Source organism: Oncorhynchus mykiss, chromosome 32 (genome assembly GCF_013265735.2).
Source record: "Oncorhynchus mykiss isolate Arlee chromosome 32, USDA_OmykA_1.1, whole genome shotgun sequence".
NCBI lineage: Eukaryota > Metazoa > Chordata > Actinopteri > Salmoniformes > Salmonidae > Oncorhynchus > Oncorhynchus mykiss.
In genome coordinates this window covers 13,998,395-14,012,533 of record NC_050572.1, presented here as the reverse complement: position 1 = coordinate 14,012,533, position 14,139 = coordinate 13,998,395, and the positions used below count along the sequence as shown (strand labels likewise).

General features: G+C 39.4%; 2 protein-coding genes across 5 annotated transcripts in view; one reads left to right on the top strand and one right to left on the bottom strand.

The window, feature by feature from the left end:
- Positions 1-9,444, top strand: part of LOC110489382 (collagen alpha-2(IX) chain) — a 36,453-nt gene extending 27,009 nt beyond the window's left edge. For both annotated transcript variants that reach the window (XM_036971048.1, XM_036971047.1), the window contains exons 30-32: positions 1-80; positions 184-261; positions 9,102-9,444. The exon at positions 1-80 is cut by the window's left edge and continues 109 nt beyond it. In XM_036971048.1, coding sequence (XP_036826943.1) covers positions 1-80; positions 184-261; positions 9,102-9,307 — 364 coding nt within the window. In that variant the 3' untranslated portion in view covers positions 9,308-9,444. The remainder of the gene's footprint in view (positions 81-183; positions 262-9,101) is intronic.
- Positions 9,445-10,812: 1,368 nt separating this feature from the next.
- The window catches only part of LOC110487940 (collagen alpha-1(XVI) chain), a 150,747-nt gene continuing 147,420 nt past the window's right edge, over positions 10,813-14,139 (bottom strand). For all 3 annotated transcript variants that reach the window (XM_036971044.1, XM_036971046.1, XM_036971045.1), the window contains one exon: positions 10,813-14,097. In XM_036971044.1, the coding sequence (XP_036826939.1) occupies positions 13,904-14,097 (194 nt within the window). In that variant the 3' untranslated portion in view covers positions 10,813-13,903. The remainder of the gene's footprint in view (positions 14,098-14,139) is intronic.

Genomic DNA, 14,139 nt, shown 5'->3' with positions numbered 1-14,139 from the left:
CCCACACGGCCTCACCGGCGCCCGCGGCATCCCTGGCATGTTTGGAGCCTCCGGACAGATCGGCAACACTGGACTGAAAGGTAGAAACTTTCCAGATAAAAAGAGACACTGATCACTCAAAGAGTAATACAACAGATTAATACCACTGGCCCCTCTCCATGCCTCCATCTTTCTCTCTTTCAGGAAAGAGAGGAGCGAAGGGAGACAGAGGAGATCCTGGTAAACCACATGTTGGCCAGCCAGGACCCCCGGGAATAACAGGTGAGACCCCAGGAGCACCACACACACACACATACACACATACACACACATACACACACTCAGCAGTGACCGTCCTATACACACCTATCCAGTTGCTGTAAAGGTGTGGAGGTGGAGGTGCATGCGCGTACCGATAACCACAAAACTGTGGTCATACAGTATGTAGAAACTGTGGTTATACTATATGTAAAGACTGTGGTTATACAGTATGTAGAAACCGTGGTTATACAGTATGTAGAAGCTGTGGTTATACAGTATGTAGAAGCTGTGGTTATACAGTATGTAGAAGCTGTGGTTATACAGTATGTAGAGACTGTGGTTATACAGTACGTAGAGACTGTGGTTATACAGTATGTAGAAGCTGTGGTTATACAGTACGTAGAGACTGTGGTTAAACAGTACGTAGAGACTGTGGTTATACAGTGTGTAGAGACTGTGGTTATACAGTACGTAGAGACTGTGGTTATACAGTATGTAGAAGCTGTGGTTATACAGTACGTAGAGACTGTGGTTAAACAGTACGTAAAGACTGTGGTTATGCAGTATGTAGAAGCTGTGGTTATACAGTATGTAGAAGCTGTGGTTATACAGTATGTAGAAGCTGTGGTTAAACAGTACGTAGAGACTGTGGTTATACAGTATGTAGAAGCTGTGGTTATACTATATGTAAAGACTGTGGTTATACAGTATGTAGAAGCTGTGGTTATACAGTACGTAGAGACTGTGGTTAAACAGTACGTAAAGACTGTGGTTATGCAGTATGTAGAAGCTATGGTTAAACAGTATGTAGAAGCTGTTGTTATACAGTATGTAGAAACCAGACAACAAAGCTTAAATTAAGCCTCTTAAAATTGCTTAATCAATATGTCCCCAGCAACTGTAAGAGAGTGAGCAGTCAGTTATGTACAACAGCGAACCAATCAGTTGGTAAAGCTGCTTGGCTGCACAAATCCAACAAGCCATGGCTTCCCCCAGAGGAAAAGATCAGTAGCAACTTGGAGACGCAAACAAGAGTAATTAACACCTACATGATTTCCAGGAAAACAAAGTTAAAATACTCTCAATGCTCACCAAAACAAACAAATTGCTACAATCTGTTTTTAAAAAAGTAGATTCGCTCGAAAAGAAAGTAGTGGCTATTGTGTCAGACATGCAAGGTTTGCGCATGAACGAACAAGACAACAAAATGTGCCATTTGAAAAGTAGAAGTTGAATTGGACCAGCAAGAAAACAGAATGAGATGAAACAACATGAGAATATTGAATACATGAACAGGTGTGGAAGAAAATGCAAAGGATGGAATGAATCAGTGCCAACAAAGCCCTTAACAAGCTGCAAGAAACCTTTCCAGTTGAAGGAGGAGACCCCCTGCACTGAGGACAAAGCAGGAAAAATATATAATCAGTGATGCCGAAGACCAGCTTATCGTAAATTGAAACAATATTCTTTCCCTCTCCCCCCCCAATGCAATCTACTCTACTTTCCCCAAGTAGATGTTCTTCTCTGTGAAGTAACGATAGAAGTAGCCAATGCCAACGGGCTAAAGGGACACTGACAGACAGTACAAAGGGGGAAATATAGCAAGTACTGTGTGTCAATCACTGTTCTATGGATGTGTGGGTGTGGAAAAAATACCCAATTGTCATACTTGTGTAAAAGTAAAGATACCTTAACAAAAAAGGACTCAACTGAAAGTCACCCAGTAAAATACTACTTGAGTAAAAGTCTAAAAGTATTTGGTTTTAAATATACTTAAGTATCACAAGTAAATGTAATTGCTAAAATATACATAAAAGTAAAAGTATAAATAATTTCAAATTCCTTCTATTAAGCAAACCAGATGACACCAGTTTTGTGTTTTATTAATTTACGGATAGCCAGGGGCACATTCCAACGCTCAGACATAATTTTAAAACAAATCATTTGTGTTTGGTAAGTCCGCCAGATCAGAGTCAGTCAAATTAATAAGAGTTCTGGCCAAAATAGGAGAGGATGTCAAGTCATTATTATTCCTTGATGGCCATTATGGTTAAGGCACAATGGTGGTTATTTGTGGGAGATTGACTCTGTCCGATGGATCAGGACGGGGGAGGTGGGAGGGCATCAGACACTTCCCTGAAGTATGTGTGGTGCCTCCACTCATCTCACTTCGGTCTCTCGGGGGACCCACTCTCCCCAAGTAGAGCCCCACCAGCCACTATACTCATTTAATTCCCAAGGTATTACAAACTGACCACAGTATTTACAGTGGGGCAAAAAAGTATTTAGTCAGTGGTATATTAGGGGTAGAGTAGGAGCTAAAAGCCCTAAAATGGCACAGTGCCTCAAAGTACAAATAAGTACTTGCTTTATGTTTCATGTGTGTTCTCTGTTAAATGTTTGCTCAGCCTAAATGTTCCTACATGTTCTCACGTTTCATTTATGTAATCTATACAATAACTATGTATTGATACTATGACTTCTCCATATGCATCAGATGTCAAACGCCCTCATATGACGTGTCTGCTAAAAGGTATCTGGTTCTTCAATGACGGACAGAACAGACGAGGTTAACTTTGATTCTATACAAGGCTAACAAAATCCTAATGATTGCATGGAATGTGTAAAAAAAGCACAAGGTTCTTAAACATCTAAAGACATTGTCAGGCGATGTGGTTTTCCTGCAAGCTCTACACGGATCCGGGATCGTGAATACAGACTCAAGCTCATTACCATAACGCAACGTTAACTATTCATGAAAATCGCAAATGAAACGAAATAAATATGCTAGCTCTCAAGCTTAGCCTTTTGTTAACAACACTGTCATCTCAGATTTTCAAAATATGCTTCTCAACCATTGCAAAACAAGCATTTGTGTAACAGTATTGATGGCTAACGTAGCATTTAGCATTAGCATTCAGCTGGCAACATTTACACAAAAAAACAGAAAAGCATTCAAATAAAATCATTTACCTTTGAAGAACTTCAGATGTTTTCAATGAGGAGACTCTCAGATAGCAAATGTTCAGTTTTTCCTGAAAGATTATTTGTTTAGGACAAATCGCTCCGTTTTCTGCGTCACGTTTAGCTATGAAAAAACCCCTGTATCCAGGATTGTGTAAATCTATCAGCAAGCTCATTAGCATAACACAACGTTAACTATTCATGAAAATCGCAAATGAAATGAAATAAATATGCCATCTCTCAAGCTTAGCCTTTTGTAAACAACACTGTCATCTCAGATTTTCAAAATATGCTTCTCAACCATAGGAAAACAATAATTTGTGTAAAAGTAGCTAGCTAGCGTTAGCATTTAGCGTTAGCATTTAGCGTTAGCATTTAGCGTTAGCATTTAGCGTTAGCATTAGCGTTAGCATCCAGCACGCAACATTTCAACAAAAACATAAAAGCCTTCAAATAAAATAATTTACCTTTGAAGAACTTCAGATGTTTTCAATGAGGAGACTCAGTTAGATAGCAGATGCTCAGTTTTTCCAAAAAGATTCTTTGTGTATTAGAAATAGCTCCGTTTTGTACATCACATTTGGCTACCAAAAAACCCCGAAAATTCAGTCCTCAAAACGCGAACTTTTTTCCAAATTAACTCCATAATATCGACTGAAAACATGGCAAACGTTGTTTAGAATCAATCCTCAAGGTGTTTTTCACATATCTCTTCGATGATATATCGTTCGTGGAAGTGTGCTTTCTCTCCTGAATCCCAGGAGAAAATGCCCGCACCTGAAGATTACGCACAAATTTAGACAAAGGACACCGGGCGGACCCCTGGAAAATGTAGTCTCTTATGGCCAATCTTCCAATGATATGCCTACAAATACGTCACAATGCTGCCGACATCTTGGGGAAACGGCAGAAGGTCTAAGCTTATTCCTGTCGCATTCACAGCCATATAAGGAGACATTAGAAAACAGAGCTTCAGAAATTCTGCTCATTTCCTGTTTCACGTATCATCTTGGTTTCGCCTGTAGAATGAGTTCTGGGGCACTTAAAGACAAAATCTTTGCAGATTCTGAAACTTCAGTGTGTTTTCTTTCCAAAACTGTCAAGTATGCATAGTTGAGCATCTTTTCGTGACAAAATATCGCGCTTAAAACGGGAACGTTTTTTATCCAAAAATGAAATAGCGCTCCTAGAGATGCAACTGGTTAAATTACTTTTTTCTTCATCAATCTACACACAATGCCCTATAATGACAACGCCAAAAAATGTCTGCCACATTGAAGGTCCCCAAGAACACAGTTGCCTCCATCATTCTTAAATGGAAGAAATTTGGAACCACCAAGACTCTTCCTAGAGCTGACCGCCCAGCCAAACTGGGCAATTGGGGGAGAAGGGCCTTGGTCAGGAAGGTGACCAAGAACCCGATTGTCACTCTGACAGAGCTCTAGAGTTCCTCTGTGGAGATGTGAGAACCTTCCAGAAGGACAACCATCCCTGCAGCACTCCACCAATCAGGCCTTTATGGTAGAGTGGCCAGATGGAAGCCAGTCCTCAGTAAAAGGCACATGACAGCCCACTTGGAGTTTGCAAAAAGGCACCTAAAGGACTCTAAGACCATGAGAAACAAGATTCTCTGATCTGATGAAACCAATATTGAGCTCTTTGGCCTGAATGCCAAGTGTCACGTCTGGAGGAAACCTGGCACCATCCCTACAGTGAAGCATGGTGGTGGCAGAATCATGCTGTGGGGATCTTTTTCAGCAGGAGGGACTTGGAGATGAGTCAGGATTGAGGGAAAGATGAACGGAGCAAAGTACAGATAGATCCTTGATGAAAAACTGCTCCAACGCATTCAGGGGCTCAGACTGGGGTGAAGGTTCACCTTCCAACAGGACAACAACCGTAAGCACACAGCCAAGACAGCGCAGGAGTGGCTTCGGGACAAGTCTCTGAATGTCCTTGAGTGGCCAGCCAGAGCTCAGACTTGAACCCAATTGAACATCTCTGGAGAAACCTGAAAATAGCTGTGTGGCGACGCTCTCCATCCAACCTGGCAGACCCTTGAGAGGATCTGCAGAGAACAATGGGAGAAACTCCCCAAATACAGGTGTGTCAAGCTTGTAGCATCATACCCAAGAAGCCTTAAGGCTGTAATTGCTGCCAAAGGTGCTTCAACAAAGTACTGAGTAAAGGGTTATATTTCAGTTTTTGTTTCACGTTTTTTTGCAAAACTTCCTGAAAACCTGTTTTTTTCTTTGTCATTATTGGGGTATTGTGTGTAGATTAACAAAGGGAAAATTATTTATTCCATTTTAGAAAAAGGCTGTAATGTAACAAAATGTGGAAAAAGTCAAGAGGTCTGAATACTTTCTGAAAGCACCGTATCAAACCCAGACAGGAACTATTATTTTAGCAGGTGACCTGAATCAAGCATTCAGCCAATTAGACAGGCATAGCAATAAAAAAACAAATGGAAATTCAAGGAACTTCCAAAGAGGCTGAATATGTTAATTACTACAAATATTTTACAGGCACCTGGAGATTATTATCCCCGACTTCAAAAGACTACTCTCTTTTTTCTCAACGTTTGAAAAGCTCTTCAAGTTTTTTATTCCAAAAATGCTCACAACAATATACTGGGTACTAAAATCCATGATACAGTGATATCGGATCATTCTCCTGTATCGTGCTTAATTACACCAACAGAAAATGCACTTATAGTGAGAGAATAATTATGGTCAATGAACAGAGCGCATCTTTAATTCCCGAAATGTATTAAATACATAAAAAAAACTTTACCATAACAAATGTAGACATACAACACAGAGAAATGCCGCCCCCCCCCGACATCATTTGGAATGCTTTTACGGAGTACATTAGGGGGAACGATAATCTCATACTCTGCAAAAGTTCAATCTGAGTTAGTAATTCATTTCTCTTAGAAAAAAAAATCTATTTTAGAAAAAGCCCATAAAAAATCTTTACTAGGTAAAGAAGAAAATGACATTTCTGAACTTAAGCAGGAATATAATCTTTTACTTTTGAAGAGCCAACAACTACAGGTTAAACTCAGATAAAGCATACTGTTGCATAAAGCATAAATTGAAATCACACAGAAATAAATATTAGACACTGTTAAAACATTCGGGCGGAGAAATGCACCAGGGATGAACAGTTTACACATAGAATTGTATTTTATATTCTGGAACAAAGTAGTGCCCCTATTTCTTCCAATGAGACCAAACGTCATTCAATGCTATGCTTCCGAGTTCCATGTATCAAACTTTTATTTCAGTCATATTAAACCAGGAAAATGTGGAGAGTCCCCTGCAGATTACAGATCCATACATTTGATAAAGTGGGACAATAAAATAATAACACTCAAAAGCATAAAAATGGCAAAACTCTTACCAGACTTGATACATATTAATCAAACAGGGTTGATTCAAAATAGACACAAACAAACACAAGAACGTGTTTCAGAATAATACAAAACACACAAAAAGGATGTTGATTTGTCAATAATGGCTGTTGATGATGAAAAGGCTGTTGATGATGAAATGGCTGTTGATGATGAAAAGGCTGTTGATGATGAAATGGCTGTTGATGATGAAAAGGCTGTTGATGATGAAAAGGCTGTTGATGATGAAATGGCTGTTGATGATGAAAAGGCTGTTGATGATGAAAAGGCTGTTGATGATGAAATGGCTGTTGATGATGAAAAGGCTGTTGATGATGAAAAGGCTGTTGATGATGAAATGGCTGTTGATGATGAAATGGCTGTTGATGATGAAAAGGCTGTTGATGATGAAAAGGCTGTTGACCTTTCTATTTAGACCTTCGGAAGCATTCAACTTTCCAGCTAAAATAATACATTTAATACAAATATTATATAAATATCATTAAGCAAAAATATGCACAAATAATACAGTACCTGATGAAATTGCTTTAAAAGGGGAAAAGGACAGAATGTCCTGTCTCCCCCTACTGGTTTCACTGGCAATTGAACTGCTGGCAGAAAGAATTTGACAGCACACAAACATAACAGGTATGAGTACTGATAAACATGAATAGAAATGAAACTGGTTTGACGACGATCTCCTGATATACTGTACCTGACTAATATTGAAACTCAATGCTGCCCTTGTTAAAAACATTCCTGGGATACTCTAAAGTAAAAGGAAATAAAATGAAAGTGGAAAAAACTGAAATAATGGCAATAGGAAAAATAAATATAATAACTGATGATCTACAGCAATCTTTTAAGTGGACCAAAAAAATATAACATACCTATGATGCTTAATAAGTGACAAAAAACAACAAATATATAAAGATAACTTTATATCATCACTCAACAAAATTAATGCGCATCTAATTAACACGAACATTCTCCCATTAATGTTATAGGTAGAATAAACCTCTTTTAGAATGGCAAAGATTTTATTTCTAATTTCGGTAATATAATTTACCCCATTAAAGACATTCTTTAAAAAAGTATTCTCGGACATAAGATAACAGACTTCATATGGGAAAATAAAACTCGTAGAATAAATAGGGAAGTTTTAACCTTCCAGAAATGGAATTGTGTCAACTCGCCACCCAAGGCTTTTACTTGTGACATATGCACTAAAATGCACTAAACTGGAACAATGGGTACATAATGAAGATGTGTATGCTCATCCCTAGAATCTTTTCACCTGTTTGTTTTCAAAGGCTGGAGCTAAGAACATTAACAACTTCATATTTAAGAACATTATAATAACATTAAAGATGTTAACATTAAAATGTCTCCCTAAAAACACACCCCTATGGAACAATCCTTTGATAGCTTCACCGATAAATTGGCCCACATGGAAAACCAAAGGCATAGAAACTGTAAATGACAGAGTAAAGGAAATACAATTATTTCAATGACAGAATGAAAAACTGTTTTGGACTGATTAATGTAGACATTTTCAAATACTATATTGGGCTCCCAAGTGGTGCATTGGTCTGAGGCACTGCATGTCAGTGCTAGTAGGCATAACTACAGACCTTGGTTCTAAATGTTAGATAAAAACATTTTTTTTAACTTAAACATTTTATATCAAAAATATCGACCTGAACACTTTTGGACATCAGAGAAATGTTGAGGAAATCCTGTTGGGGTCAGAAACAAATGCTCATATGATAGGTAAGATATACAACACCTTGCAGAGAGAGTCTATCACAATGACAATCTGTTAGAAAAAATATAAACTATTGGAACCAAGGCTTAAAAATAATGGATATAGGCAACACTAGGCAGTGTTAGAACATAACAAACACAATTACAGTTAACAAAACTGTACTCTTAAATCCAGTATAAACTCATCTAAATGTATAGAATTTATTATACAAAAAACAAAATTAACAAATTCTACACTACAACTGCAGAGTCATGTCTTTAGTATAAAACGAACAACGTCTCAATAATTCATGCCTTCTGGGAGTGCTATAAAGTCCAAAAGTTCTGGGCAGAGTTAAAAAGCTGCGCTGGCAGTCTGAAGTTTTACAATGTACATTTACTTTTAATACGTCTATCTGCATATTTCATGACAAAGCATGCTTTATTATTTAAATATTGAAAAAAAATCTGGCTACAGACAGAAACATTTTTCAGTAATATGGGGCAGAGTCTTACAAGCATTAGAAACAGCAATGGGTGTTGATATGGTGGGAACATGTGGGTCTGAGCAAATGTGATATCATTGTTTGTGGAAATGTATGTATGTAAATGTTAAATTGTCTATTGTTTTTGTCTATGTATGTTTTAGTTTATTGTACAAAATAATTACAGAAAATATTACAATAAAAAGTGTATCAACTTACATCGGGAAGTCATAGTGTCAAAGTAAAACTTTAAAACCCTTCCTCCTCAGGTCCCCCTGGTATTGACGGAGTGGCTCGAAACGGAAAGCCTGGTGAGCGAGGCCCCCAGGGCTCGGCAGGAGAGGCTGGCCGTCCTGGTAAGGCGGGCCCCACTGGTCTTCCAGGGTTCTGTGAGGCTGCAGCCTGCCTAGCTGCCTCGGCCTACACCTCCCCCAGACTACAGGACTCCGCCAGGGTCAAGGGCCCAGGAGTCTAACCTGAGACCTCTCCATCAAGAGCCCCACAACACCAGGGAGAAAGAGAGAGACAGAAGAGAGAAGCAGGGATAGAGGAGAGAGAGAGAGAGACAGAAGAGAGAGAAGCAGGGATAGAGGAGAGAGAGAGAGAGAGAGAGAGACAGAAGAGAGAGAAGCAGGGATAGAGGAGAGAGAGAGAGAGAGAGAGAGAGAGAGACAGAAGAGAGAGAAGCAGGGATCGAGGAGAGAGAGAGAGAGAGACAGAATAGAGAGAAGCAGGGATAGAGGAGAGAGAGAGACAGAAGAGAAAGAAGCAGGGATAGAGGAGAGAAAGAGAGAGACAGAAGAGAGAGAACTCTTCTTTATTGCATACCAACAAGAGCGAGGAGTTGGGGAAATACTATCATGACTGACATTGCCCCTCTGACCCCTAAACTGACGACCTTCAGTTGAACTGTTTGGAGACTGTTTGCAACATACACCATGCCCATCTACTTTAAATCACCCTGAGGACAGCCACTCACAGCCAATAACACCCCTCTGAAATTACAATCTCTGGTTCGGGATTGGCTTTTTTCAATGACAGTCACATCCAACTGCCTCACCCCCAAACACAGAGGGAAATAGAATGATGCTGCGTTCAAAGCAACTGGGTGCTCAGAACTCTGAAATCTCAGACTTCCAACTTTAGTGCGTTCAAGACATCTGGGAACTCATAAAAAAAACGAGCTCAGACTGGAAAAAATATTTTTGAACGGTCATCCAACTCGGAATTCCAACTCGGAATTCTCAAGCCTCTTTCTAGAGCTTCAACTTTCCAACCTGAAGATCACTGGCATCATGATTTTTTGGGGGTTCCCAGTTGTCTTGAACGCGTCATGGGAGAAACGTAGTGACATCAGAATCATATCCAGTGACGTCATTGATAATGTCATCAGCAGCAGCCGTAGCCCCTGGACTGGGAGGACTAGAGATAGACTTTGTGTCTAATGATTGGTGCTTTTTATTTTATATACCGTGGTAACTTTAAATGCTATTGTTTAATACCTGAAATATGAATTTTTAAATATGTTTTGAAGCAGAAAAGGCAAGCATATGACCCACTCCACCCGCCACCAAACAACAAGTGGCTTACAAGTGTACACAAAAGTACCAATAAAAGATTAGGATCAAAATCCACGCTCCATACTGTACCTTTGTAAGATGTATTGCTAAAATCCTCGCCTATATGCTCGAGTGAAATAGTGAAATGCTCGAGTGAATTATCTCACATGTACATTGCCGCCCCGTTCTACCTTTGCCTCATTTTAGAAAACATGTTTTCTTTAGCCTTGATCTCTTCCTCTAGTTGACTGGCAACAGCACATCCTGATGGGTACTCCCATCTACTTCCCATAAGTCAGTGCTGTACAACTTTGTAAATGTTTGTCTTACTGCAATCAATCTTTCTATGCCACTGTCAACTAACTTCCACAGAGTCAATCAATGTCAACATTCTAATAACAACTAGGACATGTTATTTTCATTAACAGAAACTATTTATTGTTCTTTATATGATTCATCTGTAAAGACGTGTAATTTCTTTTTTTCCTCTGGTTGTTCAGGTCAACCAATTCCAAAACAATACAAAATAAAGTTTTGTAAAACCTGAATGTTCTTCCCTACCATGTGGGAACCGTTGGATTTCTGAATAGAAACAATTATTGTACTAAAATTACATGGTCATTATTCCAGTGGGTTTAGAGATGGGTTAACGGAAAGAGCCTAGACTTTCTCTGTCTTCTTGCCACACTCCAGTCCAGTCAGTGCTAGTAAGTTGGTTGCCAACTGTTTTCCAAGAAAATGCAAAACGTTAAGTGTTGAGGTGCATGTTGTCTGCCTAGACTAGAGAATAATGACATACCCCACATTATCCCAGTGGTAGGTATTCTGGTATAAGGCCTATAACGTGTAAAGTGTGGGCCAACACAGCCCAGTTCCAGTACCATGGCGTTCTTTAGTTGGACTGCTCTATCCTTTGCTGTTTATCCACCCCTATCCAACTGTGAGTAATACCAGCTCACGCTCTCAAAGCTGCGGAAGTCAAGCTTTTGTGAAAGCCTTCCACTTGAAAGATATTCTTCTTGGACTCATTCACATAGTCTCTTGCAGGTGGCTTGGAGTTTATACAATAACAGCTCTAGCAATCGGCTTACTTGAAAAGCAGAATAATATAAATACAGTGCTAGTTAATGTTTTATCCTTAGTATGCTTTCAATCAGAGAACCAAGGAAAGGCATTCCAAGGAAATGCACATTGATGGTATGGCAACACCACAGTGAACTAGTCACATTATATACTTGGATGTCTCTGATCTGTTGATCAACAACATGTCTGCTTTGCAAAATTTATTAGCTTTTTCAGAAAAGTTTCCATTAAAAAACAACATCTCTTTACACAGGATGGCTTAATAAAATGTACCGGTAACACAGAAACAATCAGATCTACTGAGAATAGCAGGGAAACAGCGCTGTTGTTTTAACAAGATGTTTGTAAAAGCTAGGAATGAAGAGTGGAGATATGTTATTGTTTGGGTATTTGGTATACCTAGGGTCAGTAGTTATTCCTGACCAGGAAACACTCTGGACAGGTCACATGTTCAGGAAAAAACTCCAATAACAACTCAGAACATCTATATGATTCTAAACCTGGTGATATCCATTACATAGGTAGCGGTTGGTGACACCCTGTCGTGTATATATGACAGGTCAAACTAAAAAACAACACAACATACAAGGCAGGAGACATACAGGTTGTACTCAGTTAGTAATGGATACAGGGAGAAGCTGGTTGGCACAGTGATGCCAGCGATGGTATGAGTGAATATGGATGTTCAACTTTTTTCTCTTATGTTTGATAATGACATTGAAAACTCTTAGTGGTCATAAAGAATGTACTTCTGCTTAGGATCGCTAAATTATGGGAACTTTCCCAAAATTACCAAGCTTCCAGAAATTCTGTTCAGATTTTTTTTCAGATTTCCTGCGTATTCTGGGAATCTTTCGGCCAGGATTTCTGAAAATCCTAGGTACACCAGTGGTGTACTCGAGGAGCAAATCATCCCTTTCAAGTTCATCTGTTGTGAAAAATAAGTTTGGTAGTGTGGTAATAGATTGCTATATAACAAGAAAAGTGATTTTTGAGGCAGTTTCGAAAATGCTACCGTTGAACATGATGTCCTGTACTCTCTGACACGCATGAAAATACCTTCCAGAGCATAATAATACCACCATATATAAATCCAATCTGTTTTTATACAAAAGGCACAATTCCCTCATAAAAAAAATAGTTTTACAGAACAAATTACTCCCTTTAAAACATTTTAAAAAAAACCCACTGGTAGTGGATACATGACGGTTGACCATAACAAACACACGGTAAGCCATGCTGACGCCAACTCCACAATACAAAAAGGTATAACAAGCCATTATATAAATATAAATATTTACAAAACAGGCACTCTGGGAAGGTGAACATTATGTTCTTCTCACACAAACAGGGAAGAGAAGGTGAGAAGGCCATTATATAGCATACAGATCTGTTAAAGCATCAGACATCATTCACGTGATGGTGTATATTCAAGCATAGAAATAACATAAACAACATAGCATGCATAAAGACTAAAGAACATTTGGAATGGGAGTGCCATGTCAGTTCTATTCATTCTGTTTCTATTGCTAGAGAGAAGCAAGATCAAAGCAGAACAGCAGAAAGCAGCTGTCTAATACTCCCAACGGGCACGTTTTATAATCAGAATGGAGAGGAGGGTGATAGTGATGATGAGGAAGAGTTTGCAGGTAGTTTTTTGAAGGCTGGATTTGCTCTTGCTGGTATTATCAAACTAAGCATGTATATCTTATAGAATGAACTTACAGCTAAAGTTGGGAAATTTTGAAGGAATGAACAGAACAGATAAGACAGAGAGTAGAGAGGCAGGATAGCGGTGTCCACATGATCTCCTTTATCAAAGCCACTTCAGCCAGTACTAAGTCTTCAGTTAGAAGAAGGTCCTACACATACAGATATAGAATCTTAATTTGATCACGCTGTTGCAGGATGAACTTTCCTACAATGCAGGACATTTAAAATGTGTAGTGTATTTGGTGTTTAAAAAGGCTTTGAATGTCTGTAATTTCCACTTAGAAATGTAATACTTGATTTTCCATTAGGAAAATGTATCAACCATGACAAAAACGTCCATTAATTATAATCTACATAATAATTAACATTTCCTGTTGCTGCAGGATTGTTTTCCTGCTTCAGCAAACTGGCTCAAATTAAGATCCTACATCTGTATATATTTTCTACACAGGCGGTGAGGTGGACAGCTAACTGGCAAACACTTTGATGAATTAGGGATGGATGAAGAGGACCACATACACTATGGGTGCCTCAGTATTCACTTGTTTTCCTGGGATGATTTCTGTTGATTGACTGGTCTTTTGTTTTCTCTTCTCTCTCTCTTCACTCCTCCACTTCTGTCTCTAGTGCCTTCTGGTCTTTGGGTTGGTTTCTTCTATCTCTCCATCTTCTCTGTGTCTCCTCTCCTCCTCTTCTCTTCAATAATCTCTCTCTCTCTAGTAGGGGCCCTTGACGGGAGGGCCCTTAGGGTTCCACTCTATTGGTTGGCTCATACAGTCGGAGGGGTTACACCGGCCCTCCCTGCCCTTCTGGCCCGGCTGTCCAGGGGTTCCTGAGACTCCAGGGATCCCCTGCTGACCCACGGGGCCGCTGGGGCCCATCTTGCCATAGCCTGGGGGGCCCGGGACACCTGTGGCGGGGGGATGAAGGAACAGAGAACATCATTGAAGCA